This window comes from Pholcus phalangioides, unplaced genomic scaffold, assembly GCF_987345545.1.
Source record: "Pholcus phalangioides strain wild (caught in Gottingen) unplaced genomic scaffold, Ppha-v1.0 ptg000015l_1, whole genome shotgun sequence".
Lineage (NCBI taxonomy): Eukaryota > Metazoa > Arthropoda > Arachnida > Araneae > Pholcidae > Pholcus > Pholcus phalangioides.
In genome coordinates, this window is record NW_028301608.1 from 19,370,843 (window position 1) to 19,389,615 (window position 18,773).

At 32.5% G+C, this 18,773-nt stretch overlaps 1 protein-coding gene across 1 annotated transcript in view; it reads left to right on the plus strand.

Moving 5' to 3' along the window:
• The first annotated feature begins 1,177 nt into the window (after positions 1–1,177).
• LOC149075621 (uncharacterized) overlaps positions 1,178–18,773 on the plus strand; it is a 74,761-nt gene continuing 57,165 nt past the window's right edge. The window contains exon 1 of the mRNA XM_089243107.1: positions 1,178–1,450. Within this exon, the coding sequence (XP_089099233.1) occupies positions 1,357–1,450 (94 nt within the window). The 5' untranslated portion in view covers positions 1,178–1,356. The remainder of the gene's footprint in view (positions 1,451–18,773) is intronic.

Genomic DNA, 18,773 nt, shown 5'->3' on the forward strand with positions numbered 1-18,773 from the left:
TGTGACTCGAATTTCCCGGCATGTCGCAAAACACGGGTATTCCATGCATACTGGTCTCTGTTGATGTTTCCCGGCGTGCCGGCTGAAGAAGAGGAATACGGTATTTGGAGTTTTATGCTTGGAAATGATGTGGCGGAATGTGCTGTATACTTTTGAAGACAGCCATATCTCATTGCAAATGAGACAATGGATGGTCCTTTAAAACTGTAAACAAATGAATAAGTATATTTTAATAAATTAATGCATATTTATTGCACATGTGTTCCATTTTTTTAATTTTTGCACATGCGCAAGTTTTTAAATCAATTCCAATCATCAGATCTATATTTTCCATGTGCAAGAAAGGGATCATCTCCTTTAAATTTCTTTAAAATACTACTGAAATTGAAAATTTCTATACTACTATTTTGAAGTCTGCGGTAGGCCGGATAGAACCTCTAAGCAGTTCCGTAGTTTAACCCCATCACTGATATAAATGATAATATTTTACCGTTGGTTTTTGATTTCAGCTTACTTCAGCGAAATCTCATATCCATATCACTTAAAACAATCTGAATTTAACACCTGATTCCCGAGTATCCTTGAAAAAAGAAGGGCACCATGATTCACAAGAAGTTCCCCCTCCCAACAAGAAAAAATAAACTTCCAAATGAACTCGATAAAAAGACTAAACTTTATATTCCATCCTCATCTATTTATGAGAGTGAGAAAGTCACCAAATGAAATACACAATGAAAGTATGAAAAAAAATAAAAAGAACGAGCCAATTTCACTTCGGTTCCCGATGGAGTGAACAGATTAAACCTCTTCTTCATCTTGAAGTCCCGTTGCGTCAGAAAACGCATAACCAACCAAACCAAGTGTTGCGGACGGAATAACAATGGACTCACATGCTACCTTCTCTCCACCCTCAATACCGGCTGTAATAATAATAATAAAATTCTCTTTTTTTATTCTCTAGTAGTGGAGTCCCAGCCGGTCTTTTTCACGTCACCTCTGACCCATGGTCCAAGGACGGAGGGAAGATGGAGGCACACACAGGCCATTTAAGAAGCAAAAAAAAGGAAAAGAAAAATGTGTGTCTGTGGTGGTTGGTTGGTTGGATGGATGAGAGTATGAGAAGAAGAAGAAGATGTACCTGGTGATATATAAATATATATAAAGCGGGTCAATAGTGTAAACCTGTTCCTCATTCGTAAAAGAAAAGGCCCCAAAGTGAGAGTGAAGAAGAAGATCCATCTCTCCCACGTTTATATTAGAAAGTGATTCTCTCTGGGGTTTGAAAGGGAAAACATTTTCTCTCCTGCAGGAAGTTTTTCCCTTAGAACAGAAAAGATCGACAAAAGATCATCGAGGATGGCGGCGGAACTCGGAGATCGGTGGCTCTTCCTATCTCTGCTGGTTTTATCCGCGACTGTCACCGAAGTCATCCCCGCTGGTGTCAAGACAGGTGAGATTATAAAAAAAAATGTTCTTATTTGGGCACCGTATAATCAAGATGGGGAATCAATAGTGATGGTATTGATTGATTTTCAAATTATACATCCCAGTGGATTTATAAAAATCTTAATCATCACACCAATCCTCTTTTGGTCGATTATGATATCATTTTTGCTGATTTATAATTTCAAAATCTTCACAATAAAAATTTAAAAAAATCGTACATTTTCGTAGTTAATATTTTGTTAGCAGTTAACCCTTATACTGCTCCAATCGCTTTTAGATGATGGCTTTTGTGGCTTGTGTCGCGAGGCCGGAACATGACATTCATTTCATTTTAAATAAAAGGAACAATATTCATTGAGGAAACTGAGGCGACATTGCGTTGTTCCGCAATTAAATTTTAAATATTTTTATATTAAGCTTCAAAACAATTAATCCAACTCAAAATACAGACCTACCATTTTAAACACTTAAACTACGATTTCGGCCATTATATAGGAATTCAATTTTTAAAAAAAATAAAACTCAAATTACGGTAAGAATCATTAAAAGCCGCTCAAATAGAAATTATAATACAAATACAAATACAAATACAACGCCACAACAGGCAAAATGCCCAACGAGGTGGCTGATAAAATTTATAGAGGATAATCTCACCAAAGGTTACTCAAAATACAAAAAAAAAAAACAGCACAACACTCACACACCACCATTCGTTGCTCTTGGAAGCACAACATGGCAGGGAAAAAAACGCTCATTTTATATTTTATTACATTTTCAAATTGAATTTCAAAGCGATTCGGGTTGGTCTGGTCCGAACAAGCCGGGGGACCTGCCTACCCTAAAAGTTCTCTCCAAAATGTATGTGATACACCTAGAATTTTTATCACTCTGACAGAGATGCTATTTTCTAATTGGTCAATAGCGGATCATGTGTCAATTCCCTTAATTATGCGCACTAACAGTGCATAATTAAACAATTTGCGTTACATAAAACTATCACATTTCAATATGAGCGCCCTTTTTTACTCAGACTATATCTGAACGGATGAAAGGGTGCTCATATTGAAATGTGGTAGTTTTATGTAATGCAAATTGATATTGCATTACTGTTAGTGTTGCATTTTATGTGTTCTGTCGAGTTTTTCGTTTCACAGTGCTACCTGTGAGTGAAATTTGAACTTTTTTTTAATTCAAAAAATCAAATAAAAAAACTCTAGGCCTTGATAAATTTTAGTGCAACCTTTTTTTGCACCTTTTTATGTCAATTGGTTGGACGAAAAATCAACAAAATAGATCGTCCGTCAAGTTTAGTTAAGCTCTTTCACTATGGCCTACGTCTCAGGACACATCGCTTATTTCTCCTCTGAATGCAGAGCGGGGCCCATGGTCGGTCTTCGTGGTGGTGGTGGTAAAGTTTGGTTCCCGACTCCCTGATGAAGACGAACGAAAAGGTTTATCCGATGTTTGTGGTAGAATTGAATAAAACATTCTATAAAAAAACTGCCAGAATACGATTTTTGGCTTAAGAAAACTGCATCCAACTTCTTGAGAAGGCATATATCATGCGTGAGTCAATTTCGAAGACCCTACGCATGTGATTGACCGGTCAGGGCACGGAATCTTTTGATGACTTTGCCGAATAGCATCAATTATGTTGTACCTTCAGGGACCAGCAGTGCTTTACTTGGTCCGCGGACCCACGATTCTGTTGAGATGGTCCTGATAATGACCTCGATTAGCTCGCTACAATGACACATTGGCCAAAATATCTTGACCAGCTCTACTAAGCGATCCAACGAGCTTCTGCGTGGTGTAACTTTCTTGAACAATGCCCGTCCTCATTCATGTCTCTTCGGATCTTTTTTTCTAAGGATCCAGACAAATGATGACAGGTCAGGGTAATAAGGTGGGTCTAGCACAGAAGGGGCCAATCTTTTTCCAAACTGCGCCACAATCAAGATTATTTTCAATGCACGAGTCACTTTACGTATTTCAACACGCAGACCATACGTCCAGTTTTTGCGGGACACAAGTCTTCTCTCCGTTCCTGCAGAATATGATCTGTATCAAAAATGAGTTTTTGACCATCTTTCTTTATGGGGTGGGAACACGAGTTCCCTATGAGCTCCCCCCTGCGGACGCCTTTGATCCCAATATGCAGTAGGAGATGAGCTGAGCTGACGAAATTTCACTGACAAGGGAAGGGGGGTCAGAGTGTTGCTGACTTCTGCTGACGGTAGACGGAGAGTGTCAGAAACGGCTAAACTCTGCTGACGTAATATCTGAATGTCCCCCTTATATGGTGCATGTCCCAAACGCGGAGGATTCTGAACCTCGTACACATGGAACGTCTAGAAACGTTACCCAGAGATGAAATACCGAACAGAAATGCATTGAATAGAATGTCATCACATAATTATTATTTTAAGAGTGCCTACCATGCTAAATACAGGTTTGGCAGTCTATGCGTCCATCATTCATAAGAAAAGGATTGTTTAAAAGTTTGAGAGAATTTCTTTGGTTGAAAAATGAAATCAAATTTCATTAATTTTTGAAAAGCATCAAAAAAAAAACAAAAAAAAAAACTGCGAATATCCCAACTGGTGAACACAGTGACAGATGGTAAAAATCTAGATCGACCCTTTCAGCCTCTTGCTTGCGAGTGGAGCTGTGCTCACAAATACAAATACAACGCCACAACAGGCAAAATGCCCAACGAGGTGGTTGAGAAGAAGACGTCAATAACAAACATGGATGTCATATATTTCAAAAATACAGCAACCCAATTAAAAACACGATCACAAAAATTATGAACAATATAAAACTTTTCAACATAATACGTATAGCATTAAAATTCCAATTTTATATCAGAGGAGAAGAGAAATAGGAGACTCGTGTTCCCCATCCCAAGATGATTAAAAATTTAAAAATATTTTGTAATGCAGAAAAACCCTCTTTTGTGGACACCAGCGAGACGAAAAAAAATTTGTCCGTAAAAGAGGGTCACCTTACTTGAAAGGTGGTGCTTTTTTATTGAAATCTTTAAAATAAAACTCAATTATAATTTGACTGCAAAAGAGAGGATGACCGCATCTGCGAGGTGACCGTTAAGAAGAGTTTCAGTGTATTCGGAAAGAAAAAAAATCTAAAAATACCATAAATTATCAAGGAAACAATTATTTTCCGGATATTATGCCGAGCTTACCTCAGCATAATATCCGGAAAATAATTATTTCCTTGATATCTCCGGCTGAGAAAGAAGCCATCTATATCACCATAAATTATACCTATATTAATGAGAATACCTGTATTAATCAATTTCAGTCAAGTTAAAGCAATGCTTTTTGTGTGTGTGAAGATTATTAATTTCAAATTTCTCTAAAAGAGGAGCCTTGTGTCCCCCTCCCCCTCTGAAGATACGCCCGTGAATCACATTATTTTCGACAAGTAATATTACAAAATCTTATCGCAGTATAGATTGTTGTCTACAATAAGTGAATAAAGAAAAATGAAAGGGAGAGAGAGAAAAAGAGAGAGAGATGGAAATGACTATGATCGAATGATTTTCGAATTCCGGGTTTTCCCCCCAAAAAAACCATTAGATGTCCCGATAATGAAACGCCTTTTCATAAGATGAGCGTGTCTCGATCTTCTGAAGGTCATCTTCAAACGGAACTGAAGAAGAAATGAAACACTCTAATGTAAATATGATATACGCATCTCACGTATTTATGCAAATGAGGATAATCATCAACGGGTAAAGCGACGACGAGATGAATTTCGAATTCATTTCCTGATAAGCATAAACAACGCTTGCAGATTCACCTTTTTTTCATTAGGTTACGCACACACCATGTAATTAAGAATGTGGTCTCTCTTTTATTTCACCCTAAAGGGTTCTTTGATATCATCGAAGAAATCTTGTCGTAACACAAGCCACGCGAGAGAGAGAGAGAGAGAGAGCTAAGTTCACCTTGGCTACCAACCTTCGTACAAATGATCTTGAAAACTAAGAACCTTAGACCCAAGGGTTTTTTTTTTCTTTCGACACTTTGTCTTTTGATGAATGACTTTTCTGAAATAAGGGCAGTGGAGGGGAAGAAAATAGGAACCCAAGATGGGACATGGTTATCATGTACGAAACTTTCACGGTTTCGTAATCGGTTATCGGTCATTTCTAATGTCTGCTTCCCTGCATAACGTCTTAAGTGTTGCTTAATTTTTTTTTACTGGAAGGGATGAACTTGTCACATAAGAAATGTCTTAGAAAAAAGATGATCTGCGACGTATTGCAACACGTTTTTCCCATTCATTGTTCTGAATACTGTCCTTTTTTTTTTTTCACTTCACTGTTTGACCTTGTTTCTTCAGTCGTTAAGTGGTAAGATAAGAATAATGTCGTTCAACTTAATTTCAAAATTTTTGATTTATCAGATGTTAAAAAATGTCCTGCGGGGTGTGGAATTAAGAGCATTACACATCTTGAAATCTAATTGAGGAGCTCTAATTGAGAGCTTTCAAAAGGGAGCAACATTTCTACTTTTTTTTTCGAAATGCACTTTTCAACGGTTTCTGAATCTTTGGGATGAGTTCCATCCGATTATGCAACAGGGTTTATTCAAACGGGAATATTTTTGATCGAAATCACAATGTAAAGTTAGTCGTTTCTGCCAAAAGGGAACGTATCGACCTTGTTAATTTACTTCGGTATTGTTTAGTCCAGAGGCAACATAGCAAAGTGCTTGTCCGATTGGCGTTAACCCTGCTGCCCCAAACGTGTGGGTTGTTTTTTCGCACTGTAGAATTTTTCTTTTGACCTTAGAGAGTTATGCCCTGACTTAAGGATCGTGTAAGTTTTTAGTTAGAAGTATGATGAATATGAACTTCATGGAGTTTTGAACAGAGGGCAGCACTTGAAGTTGAACTTTCAACGGTTTCTAAGATGGCTTCTAGACGGAAGTACCTCCGAGAAAAGTGTGATTTATTACATGAAATTTAGCGATAAAATTCCAGAAGAAATTGTATGTGAACGTGAATTACTTTGCATCATCTTGGCTGAAAAAATTTGAATGAAGTGAATTATTTCTTCACAAAAAAAATAGTAAATAAAATAAAGCTGATATTTATGTTTTTAATGCATTTTTTGAGTATCAGAATCACAAAAACATTTTGAAAATTCCAAAAAATGAATGTTCGGGTCTGAAAGGGTTAAGGGATTTTTTTTTCTCAAAACGGCACGTTTTTTAGAAGTGCTTAAAAAGTCACACATTCTACAGTAGAACCTCTCTATGAGGCACTCAGGGGACCTAAAATTTTGTCCGCTAACGAGGAGTGTCCGTTAATGGATAAAAAAAATACACTGAGTCCCGTGGATGCAATTCAAGAAAGTGCTCGTTAGTAGAGGTGTCCACTAACAGGAGTGCCCGTTATGGGAGGTTCCACTGTAGAATAATCGTGTTTCTTACGTTACTCACAAGAAAGTAAAATAAGAGTATCTTCTTGTGCTAGGCGAAACCTTTTGGGTTCAACGGGTGGCGTAGAAATTTTCAATTTTCTAGACTTAACCAGCTCTAATTTGTAACAAAAAGTAACATTTCCACTGATTTTCATTCAAAACGGAACATTTGCAAAATTTATATGACGATAACTAATTCTCTAAAATGTTGATCAAGAGAAACATAATATTTAAATATTTTTCCATCACTCCCGTATGCTACTTGTTGGGTTATCTCTTCACTATCGTAAAGTAGTCCATTCTGGGGGGAAAAAAGATTTCCTTACTTCTACTGTAAATTTCGTTATTGTGGAAATGTTCCCTTTTTAAGATAAGCTCCTCAATTTAGCACATCTCTTTCTCTTCTCCACCATTTTGACTTGTTAAAACCACTGATGTATTTCCACAGATATTCAAGAGATCAATTTTATTCAAGAGTTTTAATATGAGGGGAGGTTGATACTAAAAAATCTTTTCTTTTTTTCACAAGCTTTGATCGAAGCTATTATGCTTTGTATTGATGGAAACTTGGCATATTATTGAGGTCGCAAGATGGTTAATATCAATGAGCGCAGGGCAATTAGGATCTGACCCGAATCGAACCGAACCTTCTGAGTAGAATGTGGTTTTTACGCCGTGAATCGGAATCGACATTTACCATCATTGTCTAATCACGAGCGTATTTAGATTAACTAATTTCATTCGGAAGACTTGCCAAACAAGATTGTTAATTGGAAAATCACTGATGATGATAAGATTCGTATTCTGAGTGAATCTGTTTATGAAATATTGTCACGCTGCCATTAAAAATGAACTTATGCAATCTCGTTGTTTTTATTTCAGTGCATTTCTAGTTGGATTTTAAGCAGTATTTAACAAGTTTTTACTTTTTATTACCTTCTTCGTTTTCAACCATAACCCAGTCCTCAAGACGTTTTGTGTCCCTAACGAAGGACGAGAAAAACTTTGCCTTCCCCCCCCCCCCCTCCGAGGAGCGTTGAGCGTTGGTGACGCTCCACTACGAAAAGCATGTCTTAGACAGTGATCGACCTCTCTCCCGAAACTTAAAATCATTATCATTACTTTAAAATTAATTTATAATAGAAAACAACAAAAGAAACAAAATATTCAGAAAGTTCCTCCAAGACTCCTTTCTTTAAAACAAAATCCAAAGCAAGAAAAATTATTAATGAATTTTTATAAAAACACCATTATATAATATTCTACTATTTATAAATTTAATACTTCCTTAACATAAATATTCTTTTTTTTTTCCAAAGAAAATATTTAAGCACCATTATTCAAATTAAAAATAATATTTTGTTTTGATTTGCGATTTCCTGACGCATTTCTCCATTCAAATTTAACTGCAAATGCAAATGAATTCTTTCACAAACCCTGCGAGAAATAACGCAGAAACGGACAATAAAGAAGAGGAGTAATTTGCATAATAAAAACAATTAAATGACGATTAGCTCATGACCGATATCACCCAAAAAAAACTTCCACATAATAGCTTAAGAGAAAGTAATTTCCAACTTGGTTTTTCATACAGCGTTCAACGTACGGACGTTTCTGTTTATTTCCTATCCGTAAACTCTATGAAAAAATCGCATTCATTGACTTCAATAAATTTCTAATTAATTTCCTCTTCAACACACAGTATAAGTAATTAGAAGGTGTCCCGACTTCTGAGGTCGATTTTTGAAAAAAAGACTTTGATGGATATTCCATTCAATTGCAAATCAAGTGCAAAAAAATTTCGTGTCAATCGGTTTATATGTTCTTTCAAAGTAAAAAAAAAAAGAAGTAATCAATTATAGTGTAGCCTAAATCAGGGCTTGACAAACCCCAGGTGCCAGGTCACCAAGGTGAATAATAATTTGGTATTGACTTTTAAAATTTTCTTTGTTCAATTACTAAATTGCAGGCTGAGAGCAGCACAAAATGTTTGGAATTCAAAGTAGCATATCTGCCAACATGAAAGAGGGTCGCTATGCCCCTGAGAGAGTCAAAAGAGACTTCATTTTGGACCTTTTTCTTCCTGTAAAAACTTTTTTCTGTGGCTAAAAATTTTTCTGGCACCTAGATATTTTTGAAACTTGCGCAGCTCTGATGTAAATGTATACAAGAAAAAATACTTTGAACTCGATTTTCTCTGATTGCAGTTTTTGAGTGCGTAAAAGTAAAAACTACTGCACCAAAAATTCTGGAATTTTGCACAAATGTTCATTCAACATATAGTAAAATGAACCTCTAATTTAGCAATTGACCTATAGGAAGTAATTTAAGAAAAAGTGTCGAATTCAGATTTTCGAAATTTGTATTTTCTTCAAACTTTAAAAATTCATAAAATTCAAATCAATAGTCAGATATCAAAATTCCAGGTTTATTTTATAACACATGTCGAATAAACATTTTCCTGAAGAATTTCAGACTTTTTTGTGTAATAGTGTTTTTCATCTTAAAGATGAACTCAAAAAATGCAATCTGAGAAAACTGCGTTCAGAGTGATTTTTCTCGCACACATTTACGCTGTATGTGTGTATGTCTCACTTCTTTTTTTCATTTTAAAAGAACAAATTAACCGATTGACATAAAATTTTTTGCATTTGATTGGAAATTGAGTTAAATATATTTTTTAAATCATTATAAAGAATTGACACCTCTTGATCTCTAAACCAGCATCACCAAAATCTACTAAGAGGTCGATAGAAGTACTCAAATCATTTATTGGCTTCGTTTCGGAATCATAAATTTGTTATAATTATTCTAAAATTATTAACGTTACCAGATAAAAGTAAAAAAGTTACAAAATATAGCCCGATCATTTATATTTTTTCCGTCAAGCCAATCCAACTTGTGCAAAACCTTATTCATAAAATAATGAGATTCGGATATAATTTAAAACGTCCATATTTCTTTGATACTATTGCTAAATATTTTTTTTCAAAGAAAATATTTCTATGTCATTACTCTCAAGTTGGAAACGAATTCTTTTTTTCTCGATTTTTTCAATTTTTTGACGCATTCCTCCATTCAAATTTAATCGTGCGTGCAAATGAATCTTTTCCGAGTCCCGAGGAGAAACAACATGTAAACTAACGGTAAAGAAAAAAGAATGATTTGCATGATAAAAACAATCGAATTCCAAGCAATTAAAATGATCAATATCAACCAAAATGATTTCTACTTAATTTCTCGAGAAAATGTAATAATTCTGCAACAAATTGGTGAATGCAGAAAGTCTTTCATGAGCCTCCTGTTTAATTTCCATCTGTAAATTCTAGGGAGCAATCACATTCATTTACTTCATTAAATTTCTAATTAATTTACTCTTCGATATACAGTATAAGTGATTAATCCCTAAACCATCATCGCTAAAGATTTTTTAGGACATGGATGGAAGTATTCATATTATATATGGATGTCCTTCTTTAATCACAGAATGATTATAATTATTCTGAAATTATAATTACTAGAAAAAAAGATGAAAAAAAATATTTTAAGATCATCTGTATTCTTTTTTTCTAAGCAATTCTAACTCGTGGAAAATCTTATTTCTAAAATAATGAAATTTAAAACTTCCATATTTCTTTCATAAACTAATACAGTATTAATAAATATTTTTAAAAATAAAATTTTCATTTCCTCGATTTCCTTCATTTTTCCAAAGGAAATATTTAATCGTCTTTACTCAAGTTGAAAACAAGAACTTTTTCAGTTTTGTAAATTTTTTAGCACATTACTCCCTTCAGACTTAATTGTACCTGCAAATGAATTTTTTTAAGAAATCTGAAACAAATAATAATAAAACATGAAAACGAACAATATAAATAAAAGATTATTTACATAACAAAACAATTAAATGATGATTAAGACGTAACCAAAATAATTTTGTTTAATTTCTCAGGAGAGAGTGATTCTCCAAAAAATTGTATGAGGAAAGTCTCTCATAGTTCACAGCAAATGAGAAAAGACACTTCTGTTTCATTTCTATCAGTAAACTCTACGAAGCCATCACATTGGATTACATCAATAAATTTCTGATTAATTTCGTTTTCAACACACAATATACGTATTAAAAGATCTTTGAAAGAATTTGAACGGAAATATTTAAATAATTTATTGATTCTCTTTTGGAATCATACAGTTATAATTGTTTTGAAATTAGTAATACAGTAGATCCTCGGAAATCCGAGCCTCGAAAGTTCGAGGTTGCGGATAATCCAAAGCACGGAAAATTTTCGAATTTACTTTATTTGAGATCCTCTCTTTCTCTCTTTTTTTTTCTCCTCTAAACCTTTTTTTTCTCTCCAGAAGTACAAGGTACGTATTGTACATTAATTTCAGTTTGAAAGGGAATAGTCAACCCCCAGCCCTATAATGGACATAATTGGTGTAATAAAACATTATACTCCCTAAAATGAACACGTAAATCATTTTAACTTTTAAGGGGAGGGGGGAGTCGCAGAGAAAAAGAGAAAAGCTTGACCGTTTTCTTCCTAATGGTGAACATGGCATTGTACCCTAATTACTTACATAAAATCATTGGAAAGGCAGTTGAAAGCTGTCAGTATCTTAGCGTCGTTCAACATCAATCCCATTAATTCAACTCTTCTCAATCATTTCTCATCTTCCCAACCTTTTCACATTCTTCATTTTTTGAAATGCATCGTATGGCATCTACATATCTTATTCATGAATTAAAAATGCAGTAAGTATGCTAGTATAGTAATGCTTTTTTGCTTGTCTTTTTTTTTAAATAACACCACAGTTCAAAGCATTTTTTATTGTTTTTCGAAAGATTCGAGTTTTTCCATAATAGGGGCTCTACTGTAGTCGAAAAAAAATAACAAACAAAATATATTCTTAGATCATTTATATTCTTCTAATTAAGAAAATGCATAATATTTATTCATAAAAGAATGGTGATTCAACTGTAATTCATAAATCCCATACTTCCTTTTTTGCTATTATCAATATATTTTCCAAGGAAATATTCAACCGTCGTTACTCAATTATAAAACAAGAAATTTTATTGTAATTTTGTGATTCTTTCATTCATATGTGATCGCTCATGCAAAAGAATCTTTTCAGAAACCCACTGAAAAACAACCAAGAAAAGAACAATAAAGAAAGAGTAATTTACATTAAAAAAATATAAAAAAATCAAAATTAAATACTGATTAGGTCGTGGCTGATAAAACATTTGAAAAAACTTCTACTAAATTTCTCATAGTAAGAAAGTAATTATCCAATAAATTATTATACGGAGAAAGTCTTTTATGACAACCATATTGAATTTTCTATACGTGAGGTCTATGAAGCAATACAATTGATTTACTTCAGTTTCAATTCAATTTATTCTCGTACATAAAAAAGAGTTAGAGCATTATAAAACTGATATAATTATAACTGCAATTAAAAGTATTAAACAATGCAATACGAATTTATGCATGTGCAGTTGAACCTGAAGAACTCCGTAAACGATGAGGGAGGTTGGCAAAAACAATCGGAAAACAATAAAAAGTCCGAATTTTTAAAAAAAATCTTTTATAAAACTATTTTGAATATATATCACTCCAATAAATTAATTCAGTCTCGGGTACGCATTTGACTAGATATATCCCACAAGACTTCTCTAAAGCTTTTTTAAGAGAGGTGGTATTCAAAGTGTTTATGGATTTCACTGAATCGTAGAATAATTACAATTATCCTAGAATTACTAAAAGTGCAAAACAAATAGAAAAGTAATAATTCAAAGTTTCAGATAATTTATATTCTTTCAATTAGGCAAATCCAAATCCATAATCTTCTTATTAATAAAAGAATGATGATTCGACTGTAATTTATAAATTCCATACTTCCTTTGTATTACTTTTAATTAATATTTTTCAATGAGACATTTTTAATAGGAAATTTTTTGCCATCACCACTCAAGTTGAAAACAAGATTTTTTTTATTTAATTCACAATTTTCTGAAGAAAGATCTTTCTTATCATTTTAATCGTACTTGCAAATAAATCTTTTGAGAAATCCGAAGAAAGACAACATAAAAAATGAATAAAGAAAGGAAATAAATAATTTACACAAACGCAAACAATTAAATTAATTTATAATCAACTCGTGAACCCCCCCCCCTCCCAAAAAAACATTCTATTTAATTCCTTAAAAGAGATTAATTTCTACAAAATTGTATGGAGAAAGTAAATCTTTCATAGGCCAACTATACATAATAATCGGTTATTATGCATACTTACCAATCGTCTTGGTAAGTTTGATAAATTCATCACTTTTACCGGCGAATATGCACAAGACCAGCATTACACTATAAACGTTTTAGAAAAGTTCTTTTATCTTTTATAAAATTTGAACGAATGTAACCAATAGGCTTATGGATTGTTTTTCCTCACGTTTTGTGGAAGATCTTTTATCAAACTTTTATAGTGTAATTCCTGCTAATATCCAAGTGCCGTTGGTAAATTTGATAAATGATAAAAAATTATCACTTTCCTCGGTGATTATATATATATATACTACCTAAAAGCCTACCTGGTTAATTTGATAAATGCTTGTAATTTATTACTTTTACCGGTTTTCATGCATATTACACTAGTGTAATTGGTGAATTTGATATCCGTTATATCGAGATTCGATCGTAGAATTTGTCAAATAGGAGTTATATTGAGGTCTGATTGTATACGCACATAAAATTGTAAGAAATCTTCAAATAATTTGTTAAATGGGAGTTCATTACAACGGAATAAGATCGTAAAATTTATCAAATGAAAGATCACTATTATCGCTAATAGGAGTTACTTCGGGGATATTCAGAAAAATTAGTTAAATCAGAGTTCGTTATATCCGGTTCAGACTTTGGCTCATTAGTGCTATCATCTAAATCTTATCACGGCAATGGGACCGATTTCTTACACTCACCAATAAATTGTAATTATGTATAATAACCGGAAAAAGTGATAAATTTAGTACAATTTATCATGTTTACCAACGACATTTGGGCATTATGCATAATTTCCCGTAAAAATGGTAATTGTTTTAGTATTTATTAAATTCACCACCGACGCTTTGGTGTCATGCATAAACGCCGGTAAAAGTGATAATTTCTGTAGCATTTATCAAACTTACCAAAATGCTTGGTAAGTATGCATAATATAACCATTTATTATGTATAATAATCGCAAAATTTATCACATTTACCATAACATATACATAATAAAAGACACTCCTATTAGTTTCTAAACCTCTATGAATCAATTCCATTGGTTCACTGCAACAAATTTCTAATCAATTTACATTTGAACAGGCAATATAAGCATTCAATCTCTTAACTGGCATCGCCAGAGATCTTTTAAGAGAATAATAGAAGATTATTCAAATCATTTATGGATTTTCTTCCGAAATCACAGAATTATTATAATTATTCTGAAATTAATAATAGTGGGGACAAATAACACAAACTATTCCAAGATCTTTTATATTTTGTTATTAGAGGCAAATCCAATTCGTAGAAAATCTTATTCATGAAAGAATGATTGGGGAATATAATTTTACATTTTATAAATTCCATACTTCCTTTCCACGTATTATTATTACGAAAAAAAATTTCAAAGAAGTCATTTAACCACCATTTCTTTTTTTTAAATAATGATTTTGTGATTTTTTTGTATCCCTTCATTCAGGCCTAATCGCAATATAAGTGATTAATTACTTAAACCAGCATCTCTAAATATCATTGAAGAGATGGATAGAGGTATTCAAGCCATTTATGGATTTCCTTCCGGAATCATAGATTTATTATAATTATTTTTGCATTTGTAATAGTAGAAAACAAAAAACGAAAGAGAAATAATAATACGAAATATTCTTAGTTCATTTATACTCTTATAATTAAGAAAAATCAAAAATATTTATTTATAAAAGAATGATGATTTTTGAGTATAATTTATGAATTCCATACTTCCTTTATTACAGTTACCGTTATTTAAAAAAACTATATAAATAAAAAAATATAGAAAACCATTTTCTCTCAAAGAAAATATTCGTCATTACTCAAGTAAAAACCAAGAATTTTATCATAATTTTGTGATTTTTTCCGTTTCTCTATTCAGACCTAATCGCACATGCAAATGAATCTTTTCAGAAATCCAACAAATAACGAACAATAAATAAAAAGGAATAATTTGCATAACAAAAACAATTAAATACTAATTAAGTCACGACCGATATCACCCTCAAAAAAAAGAACCTACGCTTAATTGCTCACGAAACCATTCCAAATACATATAATCACGAGAAAGAGTATTGTCTTCCATTTTTCACATACCACACAAAAGACACTCCTCTTCATTTTTCTTTCAAAAAAAAAACACATAAAAATATTTATAAAAAAAAAACTAGTATTTTCTTTCCATATTCACACAGCAGTTATTTTTAGCTAAAAAAAACACCAAAAGAGTTCGGTGGGAACTTATTATTATTTTTTTTTTCTATAGAAAGAGTGTGTGTCGTTTCTTCCATTCAAAAGTTTTTCATATTTGACACACATAATACTAGAAATATGTGTGGTTTACACAGTAGAAAAGAAAGCGAAATTCACACGAAAGAGAATCAGAGAAAAAGGCGTAGGAAAATGAAACAAAAAAAAAATGGCGTTTAACTCCACCATCTCCTCAAATGTCGTAAGGTCAAAGTAAGAAACCTCTTTTTGATAATAATAATAATAAAAGCATCCCGGAAGAAGCTTAAGAAGTCAAATAATAATGGCCGAAGAATCATCTAATACTTATATATTGGGATAAAACAAAACAAGTTTTTACTTTTTCTTTCGCCATCTTTCATTTTTTTTCCCCCTTTTCTTGTTGATTTTAACTGATCCGAAAACACTTTTTGAAGTTTTTGTTCTTTCATCCATCCCGGGAATTTCCAACTTGTGATTATTATTATTACGAGATTACCAACTTGGTTACGGCCGGTGATTTATGGATAAGTGCTACGTTGAAGGAAACGCACGCCGTAATGTAAAACAATTATCATCATTATTGGGGGTTTTTTTTTCTTCTATATTTCCTAGAATTTCTTTTTTTATCTCTTTAATACGTAAGAAAAATATCATTCATAATAATTATTAATTTGTTTTTTTGAGAAATTATTTTCCTTGAAGAAATTGTTTTTCGATCATCTAGGATTTCCGGTGTGATTTTTATTGGTGAATATTTTATTAGTTTTTTGAATTTAAATAACATTTTCTTGCATTAAGATACGTATATGTGTTATTAGTAGGTGTTCGTATTTTAAAGTTTCTGTCTTGTATGCAGGGCCGTCTTAAGAGTATCATGGGCCTCTGGGCCAAGGGGTTTTTCTGAGGCTCTACCTGGGAAATTCTTGAAAATTTCAAACAGATCTCACTTTTGTAAGGCCCCCCTTCTCTTGAGGCCCCCGGGCCGTGCTTAGGTGCATCCAAGCGTGAAGACGGCACTGCTTGTGTGTATTTTTTGTAAAATTAGGTTAAAAAAAATTTCGGAATTTCCAATTTAATTTTTTTTTAATATACGGCAATTGATTTCATTCGTCGAAAAAAAATCATTTCTGATGAGAATTATAATATTATACGGTTAAACAAATATAAGGTGGGATGTCAGTTGTCAGTTAAGCTAAATTGGTGACCAAGCAATTAACTAAGGATCTTAGGTCCCAAGACTGTGTGTCCCGTATTTTTCACATTTTTTGATCATCCTGATTTTGATAAAAAATGTTCTGTATTTTCCGGTTTACTTCAAATGCAGACTATATTATCTGCATTCACATTATCTACACTAAAATCGTGAATGTAGGAAATTTGCGTAGTTCAATGCTAATTCGCTTCGGGATTTTGAATACTTTTCTTATTTTTTTCTCTCCTCATTGTTGATTTTAACAGATCCGAACTCGCTTCTTGAAGTTCTTGCTCTTTCATCCCGGGAATTTCCAACATATGATTATTACTACGATCTTACCGACTTGATTATGGCTGGTGATTCATGGATAAGTGCCACGTTGAAGGAAACGTACGCTGTAATAAAAAAACAGTTATCATCATTATTGTGGTTTTTTTTCTTTTCTCTCTACAATATTTCCTAGAATTTCTTTTTTTATCTATTTAATACGCAAGAAAAATATCATTTATATAATAATAATAATAATATATATTTTTTTAGCAACCTTTAATAGGCAATTTAACTAAGATCCCATGGCATATTTGCATTTTCATTATATACACTAAAACCGTAAATGTGGATAATTTGCATAGTTCAAGTTCACACCAGGGATTTACTACAAGATTTTAAATATCTTTCTTTTATTTTTCTCTTCCCCTCGTTGTTTTCAAATGATCGAAAATCACTTTTTGAGGTTTCTGTTTTTTCATCCCGGGAATTTTCAACTTCTGATTATTATTAAGAGATTAACAACTTGATTATGGCTGGTGATTCATGGATAAGTGCTACGTTGAAGGAAACGTACGCTGTAATATAAAACAATTATCACCCTTATTGTGGTTTTTTTCTTTGCTTTTTGCAATATTTCCTAGAATTTATTTTCCTATCTATTTAATACGCAAGAAAAATATCATTTATAATAATAATAATATATATTTTTTTTAAGTTATTTTCCTTGAAACTGTTTTACGGTCATCTAGGATTTCTGATGTGATATATTTCTTGAAATGAAGGTTTTATTAATTTTTGGATCTTAATTATCATTTTCCGTGTATTATGTAATGTATTAGTATTAGTAGATGTCCGTATTTTGAAGTTTCTGTTATACACGTGTTTCTATATAATTAGATAATGTCGGAAAATATTTTCTATTTTTTTTAATACACGGCAATTGATTTTATTCATTGAAAAAAAAATATTTTTTGTAAATTGTATTATTATACAAATACAAATACAAATACAACGCCACAACAGGCAAAATGCCCAACGAGGTGGCTGATAAAAAGATGCCCATAAAAATATGGTTGTCATATGTTTCAAAAATACAGCAACCCAATTAAAAATGCAATTAACACAAATTACAAACACTATATACACATGAAAGTGTATTATAGAGTATTATAGAGTTAAAATAAACGCAGGCTGTGATGTTAGTTATGCCAACTTGGTGACTTTCGGCAGACGATTTAACTAAGGTCCCGTGACAATGTGTCCCGTATTTTCCTGATTATTTCAATGAAGAATAATGTATTCAATGCATTCGTTGTCTTTACTAAAATCATGAATACAGATAATTTTCATGTTCTAAGATTTAGCTGTTAAGGGTTTCAGTTTGTTTATTTTTACATATTTACTCAAATACATGCCCAGAAGGCATGATTGCCCTTACATTGGGCATGGAAAAATACACACAAAGCATATAAAACTTCGTGTACAAAAAAAGCAGCTAAATCAAACAAATTCACAATTACTAAAAAGTAAAAATGTCACACACACACAAAGCAAATAAACGAGCAAAAATACCAAAATAAGCAAAAAAAATTTGTTCATTTACTAAAGCAATAATCAAAAAGTACAGTATGATGATGCTAAAATGAATAATAACGAGAGAAAATTAGCCATTATGTCTCTCTCGTCTATTGGCGATATTTTCATCATATTTACCATATTTTGGTAGTTAGAACGGGTGGGAGGAGTATAATTTCGGCAATATTTGGCGATTTCTGGTATTGAATATCCGAATTTTCCATGTTCGCCTTTATGAAATAATATCACACCAAGTATAACCTACTTCTGGTCATCAATCAATCAAATTCGACAATGATTTACAATGATTA